At 41.8% G+C, this 23,479-nt stretch overlaps 1 protein-coding gene across 3 annotated transcripts; it reads right to left on the reverse strand.

Annotated features, from left to right (window-relative positions):
* Nucleotides 1-2,496: 2,496 nt before the first annotated feature.
* HEMGN (hemogen) lies at nt 2,497-20,627 on the reverse strand. Of its 3 annotated transcripts, XM_069766863.1 has the most exons (5): nt 20,480-20,616; nt 10,738-10,792; nt 9,927-10,017; nt 5,032-5,402; nt 2,497-2,901 (listed from the first exon to the last, which is right to left on the reverse strand). In XM_069766863.1, exons 3-5 carry the CDS (start codon nt 9,983-9,985, stop codon nt 2,786-2,788), a joined length of 546 nt encoding a protein of 181 aa, XP_069622964.1. In that variant the 5' UTR covers nt 9,986-10,017; nt 10,738-10,792; nt 20,480-20,616; the 3' UTR covers nt 2,497-2,785. The 3 variants fall into 3 exon arrangements, with proteins under 3 accessions (XP_069622964.1, XP_069622954.1, XP_069622946.1); XM_069766853.1 differs by lacking the exon at nt 10,738-10,792 and having other exon boundaries at nt 9,939-10,017; nt 20,480-20,627; XM_069766845.1 differs by lacking the exon at nt 10,738-10,792 and having other exon boundaries at nt 20,480-20,627.
* Between the last annotated feature and the right edge of the window lie 2,852 nt (nt 20,628-23,479).

Raw genomic sequence — 23,479 nt, forward strand, 5'->3', positions numbered from 1 at the left:
TCCGGTGCTGGTGGTCAGTGGAGCAGGAGTCAATTTGGTGGATGCTCATTTTGTCCAGACCCATGACCTGATGAGTAGGACGCTAGCCAGACCCCTAAGCATCCAGGCCATTTACTCTGCCCTGCTCAGTCAGGAGAGGGTTACCCAAGCCATAGACAACATACATCTGCGTATAGGGGCTGGTCATGAAGAGTCCCTGTCATGGTGGTACGTCTTGGAGGGCATGCCAACTCCCATGGTCTTAGGACTCCCCTGGTTGAAAAAACACAACCCGGTCATAGATTGGCAGTCCAGGGAAGTAGTCAGCTTGGGTCAGTCGTGTATGGACTGCTGCCTGGGAACTACGATCTCTGCCGTCCATCTACAACCTACTCCTTCTTCTCTGGGGGGCAGCAGAGGTGCTGCCAGGGAGTAGGGGCAAGACTCTACCCTCTCTACAACCTTACCCTGTGTGTCATAGTCTTCTTAGGAGGAGGGGTCAGGGGAAGGTGGTAGTTCCCTCTGTGCATAGTGGGGGTGTGAGTTTTGTGACACAGGAGACGCCTCTGTTGTCGGTTCTGTAAAGAGTTCACAATCTTATGGCAGAAGCATGCATGAAAAATGTTCAGGTCTGGACCTGTGTGTGAATGAATATGTATGGGTGTCCACAAAAACATCAGGTGGAAGTGTGGTACTGGAATCTGGAGTTCTAGGGTAATCGGGCCATATTGGGTGTTGGCTATTCTCAGCCTGGGGACTTATCAGCTGGAGTTATCCCTAGTAATGCCCGTACACAACTCATTCCACAGATCGGCGCTCTGGAGATTTGTGATGCCTACGTTGCCATCTCCATCGTGCTGCATTCACCGTAAAGCTGAGGGTCAGATGCCAAGGTAAACTCTGGTGAATCGAGACGTCCTCACCGTACGTAATTTTCTGGTGAGGTCCAGTGTTGAGGGTCCAGAAGCCCCTCTTTGAAAGGGGATACTGTCACTATCCATTTTTGGATATGTGGCAGATTTGGCTTCCCTCAGATTAAATTTTTTTTCCTTTCAGGTCATCGGGGGTTAATGCAGTTTTCCCCAGGGGCTTGCTGGTGTAATTGCATTGCTGCTGGGTCAGCTGATGTGGGTGGTGACCACTCCCACCATCCTTCAAGAGGTCACCTGATGCATCAGCTGACTGTCGGTGTTAGTTCATTCTGCAGTGACCTTGCTGGGAGAAGGAGTGCTCTGGGAGGAGTGGTTCTACAGCTGTGTTCGGTTTATCTGGTGTCGTCATCTTGCTGTGTGGTGCTTTGCAGCAGAAAGCTAAGTATGGTATTTTTAATACCCTGTCCCTTTCAGTGTCTGTCTTACCTTACCTTGTGTTTTCTTAGTGCAGCGGTGGGACCAGTGTTCTCACTTGCCAATTCCCTACTTAGGAATAGGAGCAGGGCAAGTGAGGGTATAGGTGTCCTGCTCGGCGACCGGGGGGAAAGAACCAGTATAGAGACTTTAGTAAGAGCAGGGCACATCCTCAGGTTAGTGCAGGAGGTGTCCATTCCCCGTTCCCTACCGACAAGGCCCACTGTTGTTAAAGTTTCCCTGGTGTCCCCTGGTGTGTTGTGCCATCTGGTGGCCAACCAATCATGAGGTCGAGTCACACCGCTTGTGACATGGCCTTACTTTCACACTGTCTATGTGCCTGATGTGTTGCTAAGCAGACTTCACCTTTGCCCTACATTCTAGATAGTGATATCTTGTGAGAGTTAGTACTGCAGCCGACTGGGAAATTAACACTTGTCACCAGGACACATATCAAGACCAAAACATTTTTCACATCCTAGATATTCTATGCCACAGCAGCATTGATGTCTTCAGGGAAGAACACCGTAGCTGGTTCATCTCCTTACATACCTACGATAAAAATGACAGGCCTTTCCATTCTATGTAGGTGGAAAAATTGGAAAATTGGCAGTGTATCAAATACTTATTTTCCCGACTGTATATGTGTCTTCTGAATCATCTGTTCTACTTAAAGCTTTGTGCCCAGAAAGGCTATTTTTGTTTTGAATCCCATGTAGTTTTATGAAAGCAATACAACTGCACGTTTGGACCAAACCGCATTTCCAGTGTAAACTCTACGTAATGCCTACCTGTCAGCGTATAGTTTAGTTTTACTAGTATTTACGTCCATACAACTTTTTTGATCCTTTTTGTTCCATTTTTTTTTCATATAGGTGAAGTGACCAAAAATAGTGTTTATAACACTATTGGAAGCAGAGGGGACCAGATTCTGTCTTACTACACATACCCACCTGCCTGTCCCCATCATACATACCCACCTGCCTGTCCCCATCATCATGTATGCAACTGACCTAAAATGGAGCTTCATACAGACCCACTCGTTTGGAAATTAGGAAAGTACTCTAGATTTTAGCTGTTGGCTAAGTAAAAGAAACAATGCCAGAGTAGGGAAACTTCAAAATGTCTGTTACGTATTTGAAATAAAGGAAAAAGAGAACGTACATAAAAATAAGCTTCTTAAGGTAGCAAATGCAGTATTTTATTATTACTTTTTTTCTCTAGTTATGCATCTCATTTCCTAAATGCCAAGTATCAAAATACCACATTTTACATAAAAGAAATAATGAAATATAATGTTTCACCAACAGTAATCTATGTATTACAGCCACTGTAGGTGATGTTAGACTATGATTGTTGTACATATTAGACTTGATATATCATGTATTCAATGTCACGAAGAAATATTTTATTCTAAAACATGCAACTTATGTAATATAGGAAATTGTATAACTGTAAAGTTAAAGCAGTGGTGTGTAGTATTGATGCTCATCTTGTTCTTGTTCAAAAGTAAAGGCAAGATCTTCAGGTGCTTCTATAGCTGGTACAGGACCAGACATGGCTGCTTCTTCTTGATCTGTAAATAATAAACCAGGTATTAATTGGTGTTACTAATTTATGAGAATGTGCATGATAAATTTAATTAAATTACTAATATGAAAATGTGCATCACAAATTTCATTAAATCTGATGCATTTATTTGAGTAAGAATTAAAAAAAATCATGAAACTCTTGGTGGTTACTCCATATGTCATTTTTTCCTGTTGTTCATAAAATTTAAATATATACTGCATGTCATATTTTCATCAGTCAAACCTTTTCCCCATCTAAGCATACAATTCCATTTTCCTGTGCTAGATATACACATGATAGGGCTGCTAATCTCTTTCTCTATTAACAGCAGCATCTAAGCCAGGGGTGAGGAACCTTATTTCTGCCAAGGGCCATTTGGATATTTATACCATCTTTTGGGGGCCGTACAAATCACGCTCTAACTCTGTCCACAAAGTATGTCCTCCCGCTGGCACTGGTGTCGGGAAGTAATCTTTCATTGCACACCAAAGCGTTCAGTAATGAATGCTGCATGCACATGCTCACAGAGAAAGAAGAAATTAAAGGGCCTTTAAAAGTACTGAGAATTGGCCCAGGGGCCGGATAAACGGTCATCGAGTCCTCGGGCCTGAGGTTCCCCACCCCTGATCTAAGCAGTTAACCTTCTGTGATTAGTGCCCATTTCATGTACCCCTGTCCATAATTTCTCACATCCTTTTGCGGTAATGTTAGGAGACCATTCAAGATCATTTCCCATTATACATTTCTGTAATATATGAAGCGCCCTTGTGTTTATCGATTTGAAAAAAAAATTGTATTGAGCTTGAGCTATCTCCTGGTTCTCACTACACATGTCTCTTCCTGATTTCTGTCAGCTGCAGGATTGTTTTGAAGGCCTTTCATATATTTTTTTTATTACCATCCACATCAGTTTTTACATTGTTGGTAAATTTTAATGTAGAAATGTAGATGGAGACACTAATGCTGAATTGAATCCACATGAGGTCACCATGAGAAATTTAAACCAAATGCAACCAATAAAATACAAAAGATTGAAATGAAATAAAAATCTGTCAGCTTGGAAATGCTGTGCTATGTATGAGCAGCATGTTGCAGAAAAGAAATTAACAGGGTTTTCCCAGGAATAAAGTACATTTAAATTCATATATTTTGTAATAAAAAATAAGTTCCACAATTGGATGTATTAGAAAAAAAACAGACAGGACAGCAGGGGACCATAGCTGGTTCTTTTTGTGAGGCAAAACATTTCTCTGCCTGTTTTTAAGCAATGTTTTATCTCCAAGAAAGAATCAGCTGTGATCCCCTGCTGTAATGTCTGTATACTCTTTTTGCTTCCTCCCCTGCCCAGGAGCTGTGGTATGATGTGGTATGATTCCTGTACGGTCAGACACGGCCATTACACAGCACACAGCAGGGGCACATTTATAAGATTATCTCAGCACAGGAAAAAAAAATTTAAACACATCCAATTTTGGAACTGATCATTATTCAAAGATATATTGATTAAAATGTTGATTAAAATTAACTTTGTTCAAGGGAAAACTCCTTTAAGAAGATTTATACATAGGCTTATGTGAAAGATTTAGTATGATCTTGAATTTATTCTTTGAAATCCCTGTTCATTCCAGATTTAACAGTCAAGAGGGTGGTTTGTATCAGTGACTGACAGCTTTCCATGTATAAGTAGATATAAAGAGTTAATAGTCATTGATTTGCCTTGCCCCATTAACTGCTAAGGATAGAGTAAGCAGAGATTTCAATTAAATTCCAGGTTATACCCAATCTTTTCCCATAAACTATATATTTATCTACTCAACCCCTCCTGTTGGCAGATCAGACACCTTGTGACAAGTTTCCTTTAATGATAGGCTGTAGCTACTATGAATAGCATGCAATATGGAGAGGTTTTCACGAATTAGACTTCCGTGTTAATTTTATATCTTATAGGAGCCTAATCAGTGTGATTCTGGACACTGAAAACGCAGCAGGTATCAAAAGTGTTGAGTATGGAGCACAGAGACCTCCTGATCAGAATTTATCTCTAAAAAATCCAAAGAACAAAGGACAAGCTCTCCAAAGAAAGGTAGGCAGGTCACTCTAAGGCTCAGTTATCTGCTGACAATGAAATCATTACCTTTTAGCAAAGTGGAAGTCTCATGTGGTAAATGTCCATCAACATCTTCATGTATGAGAAGTGTCACATCAGCAGTATCTCCTTCAGGCACAGTTGGCACTGAATCTTCATGGTGCACGAGAGGTTCTTGTTCTTGCACATGTTCAATGTTCTCATGTGGTACATCAGACAGTAACTCAAATTTATTTTCTGCCTCTGTTTCATAGCAATGCTCTTCTTTACTTGGATCATGTTGGAGTTCATGGACTGGTTCTTGTTCTGGTTCAAGTTGAGGTTGAGATTGTGGTTGTGGCTCAGGTTCCTTGACTTCCTTTCTTCTTCCGCGACCAGTTCCTTTGGTTTTCCTCTGACGTTTGCTGATAGCCTGCTCTCTAATAATTGGAAATTATTTCTAAAATATGTCTTTTGTTTTTAAACCCATTTGCAAGAAAATCTCAATAAACTATAATGAAACTAATGTTATGGTTATTACTAGAGATGAGTGAATATATTCAAGTGGAATTGAATTTCAATATTCTAAATATACTAATTTGCCAAAATGTTAATTTTTTGTAAATCTCTTCTGTTCGGATTCAGTAAAATAGCAGCTGCTGGCTATCATTTTTCTAAACCATAAAGACCTATCAAAAGGTTAAAAAAAAATATATATATTATACTCCTCATACAGCTCACCTCTCCAGCTCTGGGATTTCAGTACTTGCAGTGGTGATAAGAAAATGCACCAAGGACCAGATGGGTGATGGCGAAAAGCAGAAGAGCCAGAGAGGGAAGGTGAGAATAAGTTTTTTTTTTTTTTTTCAGATCTTAAGTTTATTATGCTCTTGTGTCTGAAGAGAACTCAAAACATAATAAGGAATATTCACTTTGTGGAAAATAACTTCTCTGTTCCTGAAATTTTGGGGGGAACATTTGCGCAAATAAGGAATTTGAATTTTGCCTTATACACTGATCTATAGTTACTACTTTATCTATTCTTAGACAATGTACTGTAATTTAAGTAACAAACTAGCCTGTAAGAATTGGAGCAGGTATAACGCCTTTTAGTGTTATGGGGGTGGGAACTTTTATTCAATCAGTGAAATGATACACTGGAGTCTCACAATAATACCCAATATAAAACACATAGGAAAACACTATGTAGGCCCAAGGAGTTCACTACACTATGCAGAGGTACATCTGAAGCTTGATTCCTTTAACAGCAGGATTGTACTACTAATATCTGTATTTAATAAATTTGTCATCATAAATGCCATGTGAATGGAGCTGTATAGGGAACAGAGTGCACAAAATATAGGATGATACTCTAACGGAGGAGAATGTAAAAGCAATAGATTACGCTTACCAAAGCGAGTTGTGTAAGGCACAAACTAGGGAATAAACATGTTACACCCCAGGTAATAGGTTGTTACAGTGGTATTGCCTTCCTCACGGGTAGGGTGATGCCATGCTTGGAAGCGAGGAAAGATCCCTTTAACAGGTATCCAGTACATGCAACACTGTTCTGACTCCAGGCCAGAAGGGGGATCTTGAGACCCGGATTCAGGGGAGCTTCCCTTTATATTCTGGCTGGAGGAGGAGTTAGTTGGTCAGTCTGTGAGAGGGACAGAGGAGAGAGGAAGCAGACAGAGAGAGTCTGAGAGAGGAAAGCTAGGGCCATGCAGACAAGTGGTGCTGCAGCTCCTGGAAGGAAGAAAGAGAAACAGAATAGGCTGTAGAAGACTGATAGGGGAGGAGAAGTACAGGAGAAGTAAAGAGCTGGAGGGGAGCTGCGACTGAGCTCCCTCCACGCTGAAGCGCAAGAAACTGGTAGCTGGAAGACCAAAGCTGTGGGGGTAATTGTATGCCCCACAGCAGAAACCGGCAGACAGGAGATTGCAGGTCACCTGCCCACCATTAACACCCGAAAGCACAGCAACACATAGAGCCCGGAGTTATATTTAGGGACATCTGTAAAAAGGCTCGAGTTGCCTGCCATGCGGGTAGTGTCCTACTAAAAGGGACAGAGAGAAAGTGAGGACCTTGTGTGAGGCCTAAGGCAGCAAGGGACAACACAGCGCAGAGAGGAAGGCTTCCAACCCCATCTGGCTAGGGGGATTTCTGAATCGCTTCCGAGCTGGCTGGACCTTACCATCACCTGTGATCAGTACCCTGGACTGTGGCTGCCTTACACCAGTAAAAGGTAAAGAGACTGCAACTTTGTCCTCTGATTCTTTCTACACCATCTACCACCTGTCCCTACTACAGCGGGAGCCCTAGGGATTCAGCTTCACCTGTGGGAAGCCATACCATCCCTGCTGCAGTACCATCATTCACAGTAGACCCCTTTAAGCAGCATCGGTCATCCCTGACCGAATACCACAGGTGGCATCACGAACACTCTTTATTCAAATAAGCCTTTTAAAGACCTTTCATTTTACTTGGATGTCCAGGGCCACAGACCGGGTCACTGCCACCGTGACCACCCCTTTAACGACCACCGGACCCAGCCTGAGTACCCCAGGGTCCTAGCGAGCGCTCCATACATATTGTCAGCTGCTGATGTCCTGTGGTTGGATTATGAAATCATCCAGGATATTGAACCAGAATGGACTAAGCATGATGAGGTGGGCTTTTTGCCAATGCTTGAGTAGAGAATTTTATTCCATGACACATTTCGACGGTGGATCGGCATCTTTTTCAAATGAAATCCAATCATACATCCCACGGTAAGACAAGGTATGCTAAGAAGCCTAAAAAGAGTGCCAAGGTTGACTGGAAACCCCAACAAAAGAATTTGAAAAAAATAACTTGATCTTTTAAACTACTCGATAGTTCTACACTCTCACCATCTGTCTTCACTTCATTTTTAATTTATCCCTCACCTGGGTTCTAGATCAGGTTTTCCCAAAATTTATTCCTACAATAATTCACCGCATTTTAATTACCTTTTTCATTTGGTAATTTCCCCTTTTTTCTCACTCAGGACATTCCTTCCCTTCCTTTTGTATTGTCACTTGTTCTTCTTTCTTAAGAATCTCTTCCATGCTATGAATTTCCTTCCCCGCCTCCCTTCTCTTCCCTCCCCCAGTTTCATACCAGTCCCCCATTTTCAAATTCTTTTATTGCCATTTTAAGTAAACCATTCCTGCTGTTTTAGGCTTAAGACACATTGTCTTTCTCTTATAAGTTTTCACTTGAACAAAATGGCGGACTGGCATCGAATTCTTATTTCAGCAGCGCAACCCACAGAATCGTGTTTTATCCATTCTGGTCATTATTCCTGCCCTGGCAGTTTTAGCAAAACATTGTATTTTCCATTAAATAAGAAGTCTGGATAACCTTTTTTCAACACTCTGTAATTTGTTTGCCCTGTTATTCTCCCAGAAAGTGTATGAATAAATTAACAACTTGGTATTACCAGTTGGAGTGTGTCCCTACACAGTTTAGTAATATCAGAACTGATTGGACAGTTAACCCCTTTCTGACCTCGAACGGAATAGTACGTCCGAGGTCAGATCCCCTGCTTTGATGCGGGCACCGGCGGTGAGCCCACATCAAAGCCGCAACATGTCAGTTGTTTTAAACAGCTGACGTGTGCGCGCAATAGCGGCGAGTGGAATCGCGATCCACCCACCGCTATTAACAAGTTAAATGCCACTGTCAAACGCTGACAGCGGCATTTAACTAGCGCTTCTGGCAGCGCGGCCGGAAATGCGCTCATCACCGACCCCGTCACATGATCGGGGGTCAGCAATGCGTCAGGATAGTAACCATAGAGGTCCCTGAGACCTCTATGGTTACTGATGCCGGCTTGCTGTGAGCGCCACCCTATGGTCAGCGCTCATAGCAAGTCTGCAATTTAGCTACATAGGAGCGATCTGATGATCGCTGCTATGTAGCTGAGCCGATCCAGTTGTGCCAGCTTCTAGCCTCCCATGGAGGCTATTAAAGCATGGCAAAAGTTAAAAAAAATGTTAAAATAAATATAAAATAAATAAAAAATATATAAAAGTTTAAATCACCCCCCTTTCGCCCTATTCAAACTAAAACAATAAAAAAAAATCAAATATATACATATTTGGTATCGCCGCGTTCAGAATCGCCTGATCTATCAATAAAAAAAGGGTTAACCTGATCGCTAAACGATGTAGTGAGAAAAAATTTAAAAAGCCAAAATTACGTTTTTTTGTCGCCGCGACATTGCATTAAAATGCAAAAACGGGCGATCAAAAGAATTTATGCGCACCAAAATGGTATCACTAAAAACGTCAGCTCGGCACGAAAAAATAAGCTCTTACCCGACCCCAGATCACGAAAAATGGAGACGCTACGGATATCGGAAAATGGGGCAATTTTTTTTAGCAAAGTTTGGAATTTTTTTCACCACTTTGATAAAAAATAACCCAGACATGTCATGTTTGGTGTCTATGCACTCATAATGACCTGGAAAATCATAATGGCAGGTCAGTTTTAGCATTTAGTGAACCTAGCAAAAAAGCCAAACAAAAAACATGGGATTGCACTTTTTTCACAATTTCACCGCACTTGGAATTTTTTTCCAGTTTTCTAGTACAAGACATGGTAAAACCAATGATGTCATTCAAAAGTACAACTCGTCCCGCAAAAAAAATAAGCCCTCACATGACCATACTGACGGAAAAATAAAAAAGTTATGGCTCTTGGAAGGAGGGGAGCGAAAAACGAACACGGAAAAACGGAAAATCCCAAGGTCATGAAGGGGTTAAGGGACAACCCTCAACTGGAAACATCAAGTTGTCAATTTATTTATAACCTCTGGCAGATCCTGACAATCTATGTCTTGCATGGTCAACCAGTCATTTGTTTACTTATGTATGGTACTTTCTGAACTCTTCAATTATAGCATTAAGTACCAAGTTTTTCCCCTGAAAATTTACCCAAAAACCCACTGATAAGTGTCTTTTGCTTGAGCCTCTTCTTTCTTCCTTTTCAACATTTCTCGATCTCTTAAACGTCTTGTCGTAGGTACTGATAAAGAAGCAGAAACAATTATTTATATTTTTAACTATAAATAAATGAAATTGAAAACATTTTGAAGACTATAACTAGACAGCAGACTTTGCTGTGTTTTTACAGTGCTTTGTATATCTGTACTATTTGCTTAATAACAACTGTGGTAGGTATCGCAGCATTGTCCCTTTCATTTCAATCCCACAATATAGTGATCTCAGGCTACAACTGTGGCACTTAGGGAGTGCTTCAGTATGCATACAAGGGAAAAAGGAATCAGCCGCACTTAAATGCATTTTTGGTTGCAAGAAGTGTTCATGTAATAAATACGAACACTTTTTGCAGCCAAAAACGCATTTGAGTGCGGCTGATTCCTTTTTCCCTTGATATATTGGATCTCTCCTGTTCAGCCTGCATCTCCTGGGCAACTGAATGTTCATGATATACTCTTCCTGAGTATGCATACAGATAGAGCTCGGACTGGCCCACAGGTGAACAGGTAAATTCCCCGGTGGGCCCCTGTGCAGCATTAGTTGGAAGAATACATTAGATTCTCTATGTATAGACAAAAGCAGTATCTCATAACTCGTTCAACAAACTACCTAGCTTATTTTATGGAAGCATGGGTAATTTTGTGAAAGAAGGTAATATAACATTTACACCCCAGTCCTACACTGTATTACATTTACACACACCATCATGAACATGTACCTCCACAATAACAATCCGATTCCTTACCTTTTTCAAAGGTTCACAGAATGGAAAACAAGTAAAACTTCCTCATTTTCAACCCCTGTAAGAAAAGATCCACAATTAAAAATGTAAAATAACATTTAAATCTCAATGCTGTGGTCTTGCTACTTGACAATTTACAATTATATAATATTAATTAATATTTTAAATATAGTATTCTGGGCAGATCCCTTAATGGGCAATAATGGTTTTAACAACTAGAATCCCAAGTGTATTGTGTTCTGTGTATGTGCAGCCATTCTGATTACATGAAGCATTCCAATTATTAGGTCCAGAATACAGGGTTACCTTACACAGGTAGTATTCCCAAAGCAGAGGCACAAATTAAAACTTTTTTTTTATATATAGTATTCTAATTTTAATTTTAATGTGCAGATTTTTTAGATTAAACAGATAGAATGCTGTGCATTTATTAGTTAAGAAACAATCATTGTCTGGTTTTGGTGGAATGTAAAAAATTGAGGTATTGTATGTAGCAATTAAAATGCCCCAATCATTCAGCTAACACTCTATGGACCAGTAATGATTTTAAGAGTTGACTATATTCTTAGTCCACATAATTGGAATGTAAGTGAAATAATACATATGAAAGACCAGCAGAAATGAGATTGTTCATTTTGTTGTTATTTTACATTTTTACATAGAATTTCTTGAGGAATTGAAAATGAGGAAATACAATTATGATGAAAGAAGATAGGAAGTAATGTTAAAAAAATACTGTAGTATGATGTAATACAATAATTACTATCAAAGCCTCTATCCTCAACCTGAAACGAAGGGTCATCAGTGACGTCCGTTTCAGGGGCCGAGTTTGTCCATGCTGTACTGATCATGTATCGATTGTCGATTCCACCGTATGCTTAATCCGAGCTCCATTCTTGCTGTGCAATCTTCTAAGTGCACAGTGACAGTGTCGGCTCTAATTAGAAGTGACAAGCTGGCAAGAGAGCGCACTGTCAGTGCACATTGTAAGAAGATATCCCAGCGAACAGAAACCCACCCCACCCCCAAAACAGGCTTCACTTTTTCTGGCAAGGCTGGTCTCTGTTCGCTGTGTTCTCTCCTTACCATGCACAATGACAGTGCTCTCTGTTCCCGCTCCCTCTCCTTATCCTTCCATCTCTAAACAGTTAGATTAGAGAGGAAAAGGTAGGGACTAGACGGGATGCATTTTTTGGTCCCCACTGCCTCCAATGGGACCACTGCAGAGAGAAGTGCCGTGCGCTCAGTAGCTGCCAGAGACAGAAGTGCCATACGCTCAGTGACTGTGAGTACCGCGTACTTGTAGAGGATAGAAGGCCGAATACTGGACAGACTTTTGCAGCCTAAACTGCAACTTGCACCCATTTACGTTTGACTCTGAGTGTGCTGTGGCTTTTCTTGTTTCGGCCGCACATGCTTATGGACTAAGGTCTCAGTCTAAGGTACCAGAGACTGACCGCTGCTGCCAGAAGATGGACCATCGCTTAAAAGACCCCATCTTGAGGACATCGCCTGGCTGATGCCGGTTCTACAACCCCCTGCGGGATCATCTGCTGCAGAGGACCATACAGGACACGATAAGTTCCTTCATTGAACTGCTCTTGTTTTACAATTGCTACCCCGATTATTCCCCCTTTAACCATTAACCTCCCTGCGAGGAGTGAATACCTTGTTTTAGTAAATTGTTACACCGTGTTAACCCTTGCTCTGCCTCCTGTTTATCATTGCATCCCACAACCTGCTTACAGATAGTTAAAAAATAATGGCAATTTTGTCATGATAGACCTCTTTAACCCCTTCGTGCCATGCACCGTACTTACAGCGCTGCAGCAACTGCAATTGTGCCAGCCGCAGAACTAGTACGGTGCATCGATCACCGCGGTCTCGCGCTGAGCGCTGCGGTGATCGGGTGCGGGTGTCAGCTGTATGTGACAGCTGACACCCCGCCGCATTGCCCGCGATCAGTGCTAGCACCGATCGCGGGCATTTAACCCCTCTGATGCCGCTGTCAGTAGTGACAGCGGCATAGAGGGGGATCGCGCAGGGACAGGGGCTCCCTGCGCGCTCCCATGAGAATAATGCGATATTATCGCGTTATTCTCATGGTCTCCGGTGTCCTGGAAGGAATCCCTGGATCCAAGATGGCCGCTGGGCTCCTTCCGGATCCTTCAGTGAGGTGACTTATGAGCGCCTGCATAGAGCAGGCGTCGGCAAGCTTCCTGCACTGGGTCAAATCGCTGATCTGACACAGTGCTATGCAAAGTGTCAGATCTGCAATCTGACATGATACAGTGATGTCCCACCCTGGAACAATATTCTAAAGTAAAAAAAAATTTAAATAAAATGTGCAAAAATATTTTTTTAAAAATCCCCAAATAATAAAAAAAAATATATAAATATATTTTTCCAATAAATCCATTTATTTATGTAAATAAAAAAACAATAAAAGTACACATATTTGGTATCGCCAAGTCCGTAACGACTCGCTATATAAAACTGTCCCACTAGTTAACCCCTTCAGTGAACACCTTAAAAAATAAAAAAACACGGCAAAAAACAATGCTATATCATCATACCGCTGAACAAAAAGTGCAGTAAAACGCGATCAAAAACATGGATGTAAATAAAAATGGTACCGCTGAAAACGTCATCTTGTCCCGCAAAAAAACAAGCCATCATACAGCTCCATCAGCAGAAAAATAAAAAAGTTATAGCTCTCAGAATAAAGCGATGCCAAAATAATTATTTTTCTATAAAATAGTTTTTGTGTAAAAGCGCCAAAACATGAAAAAAAGTATAAGTGAGGTATCGCTGTAATCGTACTGACCCGAAGAATAAAGCTGCCTTATCAATTTTACCACACGCGAAACGGTATTAAAAAAAAAAGAAGCAATTCCTGAATTGCTGGTTTTTTGTTCATTCTGCCTCCAAAAATCGAAATAAAAAGCGATCAAAAAATGTCATGATGCCAATAAAAACGTCAATTCGTCCCGCAAAAAATAAGACCTCACATAACTCTGTGGGTCAAAATCTGGAAAAATTATAGCTCTCAAAATGTGGTGATGCAAAAACTATTTTTTGCAATTAAAAGCATCTTTTAGGCTAGTTTCACATTTGCGCCTGTGTGCAGCAACTGCAAACGCATGCAAAAACGCATGCTAATGCAACGTTTTTTATTTGCGCATGACAGCAAAAAAATGCAGCGTTTGCATGCTTTTTTGCATGCGTTTGCATTTTTTATGCGCATGCATTCGATATTTCCAGCTGGGCATGTCTCACAGGAGGTCCTGGACATGCGCAGTCTGAATTACGCAAGCGCATCGAACGCATGTGTACGCAAGCGTTCCCATAGACAGTAATGCATTTTTTTGACGCACTCATCCGCATGCACATGTCTGCGCATATTTGACAGATCTTTGACGCCTCCAAAAATGCAACATGGTGCGTTTGCCGCGCCCAGCTGCACACCATGAAAAAAACGCATGCGTACGCAAAAGCATGCGAACGCACATCCATATGCCACGTTAAAGATAGCTACGCATGACGCATGCGGATCTATGTGGATCGTACGCTGCGCACACAGACGCAAATGTGAAACCAGCCTTAGTGTGTGACAGCAGCCAAACATAAAAACCTGCTATAAATAGTAAATCAACCCCCCTTTATCACCCCCTTAGTTAGGGGAAAATAATAAAATTTAAAAAATGTATTTATTTCCATTTTCCCATTAGGGTTAGGGCTAAAGTTAGGGTTGGGGCTAAAGTTAGGGTTAGGGTTGGGGCTAAAGTTAGGGTTAGGGTAGGGGCTAAAGTTAGGGTTATGGCTAAAGTTAGGGTTGGGGCTAAAGTTAGGGTTAGGGTTGGGGCTAGAGTTAGAGATAGGGTTTGGATTATGTTTACGGTTGGGATTAGGGTTAGGGGTGTGTCAGGGTTAGGGGTGTGGTTAGGGTTGGGATTAGTGATAGGGGCATGTTCGGGTTAGGGGTGTGGTTAGGGTTGGGTTTAGGGGTGTGTTGGGGTTAGGGTCGGAGTTACAATTGGGAGGTTTCCACTGTTTAGGCACATCAGGGATCTCCAAAAGCGACATGGCGTCCAATCTCAATTCCAGCCAATTCTGCGTTGAAAAAGTAAAACGGTGCTCCTTCCCTTCCGAGCTCTGCCATGCGCCCAAACAGTGGTTTACCCCCACATATACGGTATCAGAGTACTCAGGACAAATTGTACAACAACTTTTTTGGTCCACTTTCTACTGTTACCCTTGTGAAAATAAAAATTGGGGGGCTAAAAAATTATTTTTGTGGAAAAAAAAGGATTTTTTATTTTAACGGCTCTGCATTATAAACTTTAGTGAAACACTTGGGGGTTCAAACTTCTCACAATACATCTAGATAAGTTCCTTGGGGGTCTAATTTCCAACATGGGGTCACTTGTGGGGGGTTTCTACTCTTTAGGTACATCAGAGGCTCTGCAAACGCGACATGGTGTCCAATCTCAATTCCAGCCAATTTTGCACTGAATAGTAAAACGGTGCTCCTTCTCTTCCGAGCTCTGCCATGCACCCAAACAGTGGTTCCCCCCCACATATGGGGTATCAGCGTACTCAGGGCAAATTGCACAACAACTTTTGGTATCCAAGTTCTCCCGTTTCCCTTGGGAAAATAAAAAATTGGGGGGAAAAGATCATTTTTGTAAAAAAAAATATAATTTTTTATTTTTTCGGCTCTACATTATAAACTTCTGTGGAGCACTTGGGAGTTCAAAGTGCTCAACACACATCTAGATAAGTTCCTTAGTGGGCCTACTTTCCAAAATGGTGTCACTTGTGGGGGGTTTCCACTGTTTAGGCACATCAGGGGCTCTCTAAACGCGACATGGTGTGCTATATCAATTCCAGACAATTTTGCATTGAAAAGATAAAATGGCGCTCCGTCCCTTCTGAGCTCTGCCATGCACCCAAACAGTGGTTTACCCCCATATTTGGGGTATCAGCGTACTCAGGACACATTGCACAACAACTTTTTGGGTCCAATTTCACCTGATACCCTTGGTAAAATGAAACAAATTAGATCTGAAGTAATTTTTTTGTGAAAAAAAGTTAAATGTTCATTTTTTTTAACATTCCAAAAATTCATGTGAAGCACTTGAAGGGTTAATAATCTTCTTGAATGTGGTTTTGAGCACCTTGAGGGGTAAAGTTTTTAGAATGGTGTCACTTTTGGGCATTTTCTGTCATATGGGCCCCTCAAATTCACTTCAAATGTGAGGTGGTCCCTAAAAAAAATGGTTTTGCAAATTTTGTTGTAAAAATGAGAAATCGCTGGTCAGCTTTTAACCCTTATAACTCCCTAACAAAAAAAAATTATGTTTCCAAAATTGTGCTGATGTAAAGCAGACATGTGAGAAATGTTGTTTATTAACTATATTATGTGATATAACTCTCTAATTTAAGGGCATGAAAACTAAAATTTTGAAAATTGCAAAATTTTCACAATTTTTGCCAAATTTCCATTTTTTTACAAATAAATGCAAGTCATATCGAAGAAGTTTTACCACTATCATAAAGTACAATATGTCACGAGAAAACATTCTCAGAATCACCAGAATCTGTTGAAGCATTTCAGAGTTATGACCTCATAAAGTGACAGTGGTCAGAATTGTAAAAATTGTCCCTGTCACTTAGGTGAAAACAGGCTTCGGGGTGAAGGATTTAAATACTGGCTCTATCCTAATATAAATGTACTAGATGGTGGCCAGATTCTAATGCATCGGGTATTCTAGAATATGCATGTCCACGTAGTATATAGCACAGCCCACATAGTATATTGCCCAGCCACGTAGTATATTGCCCAGCCACGTAGTATATTGCCAAGCCACATAGTATATTGCCCAGCCACGTAGTATATTGCGCAGCCACGTTGTATATTGCTCAGTGACGTAGTATATTGGCCAGCCACATAGTATATTGCCCAGTTACGTAGTATATTGCCCAGTCACGTAGTATATTGCCCAGCCACGTAGTATATTGCACAGCCCACGTAGTATATTGCCCAGCCACATAGTATATTGCCCAGTTACGTAGTATATTTCCCAGTGAAGTAGTATACAGCACAGAGCCACGTAGTATATTGCACAGCCCACGTAGTATACTGCCCAGTCATGTAGTATATTGCACAGCGACGTAGCATATTGCCCAGCCACGTAGTATATTGCCCAGCGGCATAGTATATTGCCCAGCCACGTAGTATATTGCCCAGCCACATAGTATATTGCCCAGTTATGTAGTATATTGCCCAGTGACGTAGTATACAGCACAGACCCACGTAGTATATTGCCCAGTCATGTAGTATATTGTCCAGTCACGTAGTATATTGCACAGCGACGTAGTATATTGCCCAGCGACGTAGTATATTGCCCAGCCATGTACTATATTGCCCAGCCACGTAGTATATTGCCCAGCCACGTACTATATTGCCCAGCGACGTAGTATACAGCACAGAGCATATTGCCCAGCCACGTAGTATATTGCCCAGTTACGTAGTATATTGCCCAGTCACGTAGTATATTGCCCAGCCACGTAGTATATTGCACAGCCACGTAGTATATTGCCCAGCCACGTAGTATATTGCACAGCCCACGTAGTATATTGCCCATCCACGTATGTTACAGGTTAAAAAAAAAACCATATACTCACCTGCCGAGGGTCAGTTGTAGTTCGATCACATGACCGTGACGTCATGGCAGGTCCCTGTCGTGCAGGACCTGTGATGACATCGCGGTCACATGACCGTGATGTCATGGCAGGTCGTTGTCACGCAGGGCCTGTGATGACGTCGTGGTCACATGACCGTGACGTCATGGCAGGTCCTTCTTTCACAGGCGCGCAGGCCCTGTGTTGACGTCGCGGTCATATGACTGTGACATCATGGCAGGTCCTTCTCCCATACCACCGGAACCTGCCACTTGCATGGAGCGGTCACCGGACCGTAGCCAGGAGTGGGAAAGGCGGAGGAAGGTGAGTATATAATGATTTTTTATTTTTTTTAACATTAGATGTTTTTACTATTGACGCTGCATAGGCAGCATCAATAGTAAAAACTTGGTCACACAGGGTTAATAGCGGCGGTAACGGAGTGAGTTACCTGCGGCATAACGCGGTCTGTTACCGCTGGCATTAACCCTGTGTGAGCGGTGACTGCGGAGAGTATGGAGCGGGCGCCAGGCGCTGACTGCATGGGAGGGACTAATCGGACTGTGGCCATCGCTGATTGGTCGTGGCAGCCATGACAGGCAGCTGGCGAGACCAATCAGCGACTTGGATTCCATGACAGACAGAGGCCGCGACCAATGAATATCCGTGACAGACAGAAGGACAGACAGACAGACAGAAAGACGGAAGTGACCCTTAGCCAATTATATAGTTGATATAAAAGGTAGTGTTCCAAATGTAGAGTGCTGATCCTATCATCTAAAACTGGCTGGTATAAAAGGTTTTATCTGAGTGGACATGACACAGAGATTGATGAGAGTATTTTTCATGACATTCTGAGGCACTGGTGAACAAACAATCATTGCATGCCATTTCTTGCTTCATTCACAGATTGTGAAATTGTTACTTGGAGTTGAGACATTTCAGAAACATTCCAGCCAAATGTAGCATCTACAGTATCATCCCATCAAAACCGCATTATCTCTTGTCCACTAGTCCCCACAATAGCTGCTCTACAGTAGAGCAGCAGTGGTTCAGAGACATAACCAACATTTATTTATTTTACAAAGATCTCTTCTTTCCAAACGCTTTATAAGTGAGTGGAAAATTCACTTAAGCATTGCATGATGCCTACTGAAATCAAAGGGTTATTACTGAAATGCACTGTTCTTGTATAGATACATTTAAAATGGTTGTCTGGGCATATAATATTGATGACCAATCCTTAGCATAAGTTAATATTAGATCTGTTGGGGTCCGATCCTCACAATTACCAAGTTTTTTTTTACCTCTGGCTGTGGGTAAACTAAACATTGAACAGAGATGTACAGTACAGCTCCATTCAAGGTGTAACTGCCACTGCCAAGTACCGCGGATCAGCTCCTATCCTCTTAAATAGGAACTGATTAACAGTCCTTGGCAGCGGCCGTTACACATGAATGGAATTGTGCTCTGATCAGTGAAGGTGCAGGACCCAATATTACATGTAAATGGTGGAAAAATGTAAAGAACATTCTAGCCATTAACCACTATTTAACTGAAACTGAATCATAAGAAAACTAGAGCTGAATCACATCATTTCCTGACACTTTTTGATGAAACATGGTAGAGACCCGACTTATTTGAAGCTCACAATCCTGGAGCCGTTTCTGGATTCACATCCTAATAGATATTGAGGCTTGCTAATAGGGTGTCTCATTAGATATTCCAATTATGAGACTATTGAAAACACAAATTGGATTTTTCTTTCTTACTGAAGGGGATTTTTAGATAATGATAATTAGGTCATCAATGTTATATTACTATATATGCCCGGACAACACATTTAGGCTATGTGCACACGTTGCGGATTAGGCTTAGGAATTTCTGGTGCGGATTCTGCCTCTCCTGGCAGAAAACGCACCTGCGGATTTGTCGCGTTTTTTGTGCATTTTTGCTGCGTTTTTCTTGCGGATTTGCTGCGTTTTTTTACCCCTGTGGCTTTCTATAATGGAATGGGTACAAAAACGCTGCAGATTCACAAAAAAGAAGTGACATGCTACTTCTTTTAAACCACAGCGTTTCCGCAGCGGATTTTCCGCAAAGTGTGTACAGCATTTTTTTTCTCATTGATTTACATTGTACTGTAATTCAATTGCGGATCGGCAGCGTTTCTGCACTGCAAAAAATGCCGCGGATCCGCAGAGAATCCGCAATGTGTGCACATACCCATAGGTTCCTGTAGTTTGTTCCATAGAGATAAAGCCTCCATCTACTAGCTAATACGTGAGTTTGTTGAGAAACACGCCCAAACTATCTCCTGAAACACCTTTTCCTGTGCAATGAAATTTTCATGTATAGTATATTGTAAAACATAAACTGTACAGAAGCTTATCAGCAGGGTCGATTCACACAGCTAATATTAACTTGTGTCCATGCCCCTTATCTTCTTAGATACTGTATACAGATCTAGCAGCAAACAAATTCCACTTTTGTTGCCATGGACCTTGTGTTGAAAGTGCACAGAGAATACTAATTGGTTAGGAGGCCAGAGATGTACTAATAATCATTATCAAGCCGAGCAGATGACAGGTAGTAGAACGTAATACCTATCATACTAAATAAAAAGTCAAAAAAATAAATGTATTCAAATTTCAAAAGTTATTTGTTGTTCTATGCGGAATATAAAACGACATTGGAAATCGAAAATGGAGTTACACCTGATGAATAACATGACATAGGAAGCTGAAGAGAAAATAAAAGCTAATACAATGTCCAGCAATGTAAGCATATAAATGCCTCCCCCCATCTGCTATGTTACGGTTAATGATATAATATCCATAATGTACGTTAACTGATATATCAAACAGAACTGTGAATATATGGGGGTGAGAAAAATATATACATTAATAAATATAGAAAGAGTCATACATTCCATATAGATAAAATACATATAAAAATAAAGATATATATAAATATATATAAATAATATATATAAAAATAAAGATTATTATTATTATTATTATTATTATTATAGTAGAAGACCTCCACTCTGTCTTACCTGAACTGTCATGCTTTACTTCATGGTGCTCAGTTTCTGGGGCAGAGGTTCCAGAATGTTCAGAATATTTTTGGTCCTGTTCAAAGTCACCCATAGTTATTGAAACAGCTGCTCTGGTGTCTTTTCCCAAGTGGTTTGCACAGTTATTTCAAAATAAGATTGCATTTTGAAAAAAAAAAAAGGAGTGCCCACGGCAAACTTTCCTTCCCGCCCAATGTGTCTTATCAGTCTTGGCCATTACAGAAGGCCAATAAAGATTCCTTATCACATGCTAAATAGGTGTGTGTTTGGCATCTTACTTGGGACATTGGCTCGTGGCTCAACATGCTGGTTAATTGTGCTGGTGGTTTTTATCTTCATAAAAGTGACATGTGAATAGTGTTTAAAAGCATTGTAAAAGGTCTACATGATCCAAAGCTGAACTTTAAGCATGCACATCATCTGGCTCTGTTTAAAGTAACATTATAGTATAATTTTATCCTAGGGGGTTGGCCAATGAACAACACTGATGATCAGGGCTGGACTGGGATTGATATTCAGCCCTGGCATTTGAGAGCACTGTGCTCTGTGCATGGTGAGCGCTGGCTGTAACCGCGCCTGCGGCATTGACTGACAAATGGCTCTAATTAAATGGGTGCGATTGGTGCTATTACCCATCCTGGTCTTTGCAGCAGGGTGTCAGCTATGATATACCGCTGACATCTACTAATGATCTTCTGCTTGTGAGCTAGAGCCATCATACATGTATGGCGGTTTGCAGGCAGTCATCTCCTGCTGTATCGTACATGTACGACAGATATCGGGAAGGGGTGAAAGAAAAAAACCTCCTCTCCATATTCTACTATGACCAGCAATCCAGCAGCACAGAAAAGAGATGACTCTGCTCCAACACACCTACGCTGAAGCACAATGTCACTAATGGGTGGTGGACGCTTCTCCTTCTGCCTACTCCCTGCCTCAGGAGACCTAGTGCCCCACAGGCCACAGATGACAGCCTCAGGGGCAGCATTAGGTTCTTGGTTGGGCCACGTGTTTGAGACCCCTGTATTAGCTGATCAGCCAATTTTGCAAAATTAGCAGTTTTAACCAACTTTGGAGCTCATTCAGGCGACTGTGTTTTCTGCCGGCTGTGTGCTGCCCATGTGCATAGCAGGGTGCACTCAGAGAACACACAGACCACCAGTGCACATGGCTAATTTTCCACACAGACCTGAATAACAATCCTAACATGAACTATTCTGGTCCGATTTACAGACCAAGCTGCACAATGAACCAGTAAGATCTGCATTTTGGGGATGTGACTGGCCCACTTTGTGAGCCTGCTGTCTGAACCAATGCATTGTCTAATGTATATGGAGACATTTTGAAAGTAGGGCTCTGCATCAGAGTCAGCAGATTTAAGTTGCATTTACACTAAAAGATTATTATGAACAAGCTCATTTCACAATAATCTTTCCGTGTAAACTGGCTGCCGATCACTTAAGGAAAGAGTAAAACGCTGGTTCATTGGGTGAAAACATTTTTTTTTGCACCTGAAAAGATCATTGTTCTCTGCATCTTCCTGTGTAAACAGGTACTGTACCGCCTATCCACACTGAGCAATCTATTACAGATCTCTCAGCTTGCATTCTTTACCTTGGTCGGGCGACTGATGGTCAGGAGAGAAGTCGATCACGCTTCTCCAACTTTTGGACTGCTGATTAGAGAGGAGCGGTGTTCGAGTCGAACTGTTTGCCTATTTCAAATTCGAGCTGTTTTGGGCGGTGTTCGAGTCGTTCAACGAACTCGAACAATTTGCTTAAAATTCGGCTGTTCGAGTTTCTGTTCGATAACTGTTCGTTCACCAAAAGCCTAGCTTGATTTGCACATTAAAACTGTTTATCATTGTTAATAAACTTTCAGTGTATAGTGGGCGGGGGGGCGGGGGATAGAGCTGTGCTGAAATAACGCCGATCTCCATTTTTTTTTTCTGTCCCGCATTTACAGTGGGGCGGTGCAGTCTCTCAGCCTATCAGCAGTGCACAGACACACACACCGCAATGTGCATGTGATGCACACAAGCAAGGGCATGTGTCATTGGCTGTGTGTGTCACATGTCCTTGCCCTATAAGAACCAGCCATTTGCCCCATCGCCACCATTTCCTCACTGCTGCAGCTTAGTGTTAGACGGCACCGCTGCTGCTGTGAGCGCTGTACAGTCTAAGAGTGTTTTTTTGGAGCGAATTTTCAGAGAGATAGGTTTAAGGAGTCGGGAGGAGTCAGAACTAGTTGTAATATCAGCCCTTTTCAGGGTAGGTTACAGCAGTTCATAGCACTGCTTGCCAGGCAGGTCTGTGCCAGTGCTGTGTAAGTGTTTGTCACAGCATTTGGTGTAATCTAGCTCAGCCAATCCTTTTGGGCTAGTAGCATTGTCTGATAGTCATCTGAGTAGCCCGCCTGTGAAGCTAGCTACACCGCCTGTGTATCTCAATTTTTACTGCATCTAACCCAGTTAATAGTTTTGGGCCTAGGAGCAGTGTCTGCACGTCAGCAGAGTAGCCCGCCTGTGAAACTAACTATACCGCCTGTGTATCTCTATTTTTACTGCATCTAATCCAGTTAATAGTTTTGGGCCTAGGAGCAGTGTCTGCATGTCAGCAGAGTAGCCCGCCTGTTAAACTAACTACACCGCCTGTGTATCTCTATTTTTACTGCATCCAATGCAGTTAATATTTTTGTGCTTAGGAGCAGTGTCTGCACGTCAGCAGAGTAGCCCACCTGTGAAACTAACTATACCGCCTGTGCATCTTTGTTTTTACTGCATCTAATCCAGGTAATAGTTTTGGGCCTAGGAGCAGTGTCTGCACGTCAGCAGAGTAGCCCGCCTGTGAAATTAACTACGCCGCCTGTGTATTTAAATTTTTACTGCATCTAACCCAGTTAATAGTTTTGGGCCTAGTACCACAGTTTTGCCACTCAGTTCTGCTCAGTTTTCATCCTTCGGTTGTTGTGCCAACAACT

The sequence above is a fragment of the Ranitomeya imitator genome, chromosome 1 (assembly GCF_032444005.1).
Source record: "Ranitomeya imitator isolate aRanImi1 chromosome 1, aRanImi1.pri, whole genome shotgun sequence".
Lineage (NCBI taxonomy): Eukaryota > Metazoa > Chordata > Amphibia > Anura > Dendrobatidae > Ranitomeya > Ranitomeya imitator.

Coding starts and splice junctions, on each gene's coding strand:
- HEMGN (XM_069766845.1), bottom strand. CDS start 20,573: ATGGGTGACTTTGAACAGGACCAAAAATATTCTGAACATTCTGGAACC. Junction 5,403..9,926: donor ACTTATCAGTGGGTTTTTGG/GTAAATTTTCAG, acceptor TCCAATTATTAG/AGAGCAGGCTATCAGCAAAC. Junction 2,902..5,031: donor GACTTCCACTTTGCTAAAAG/GTAATGATTTCA, acceptor TATTATTTACAG/ATCAAGAAGAAGCAGCCATG.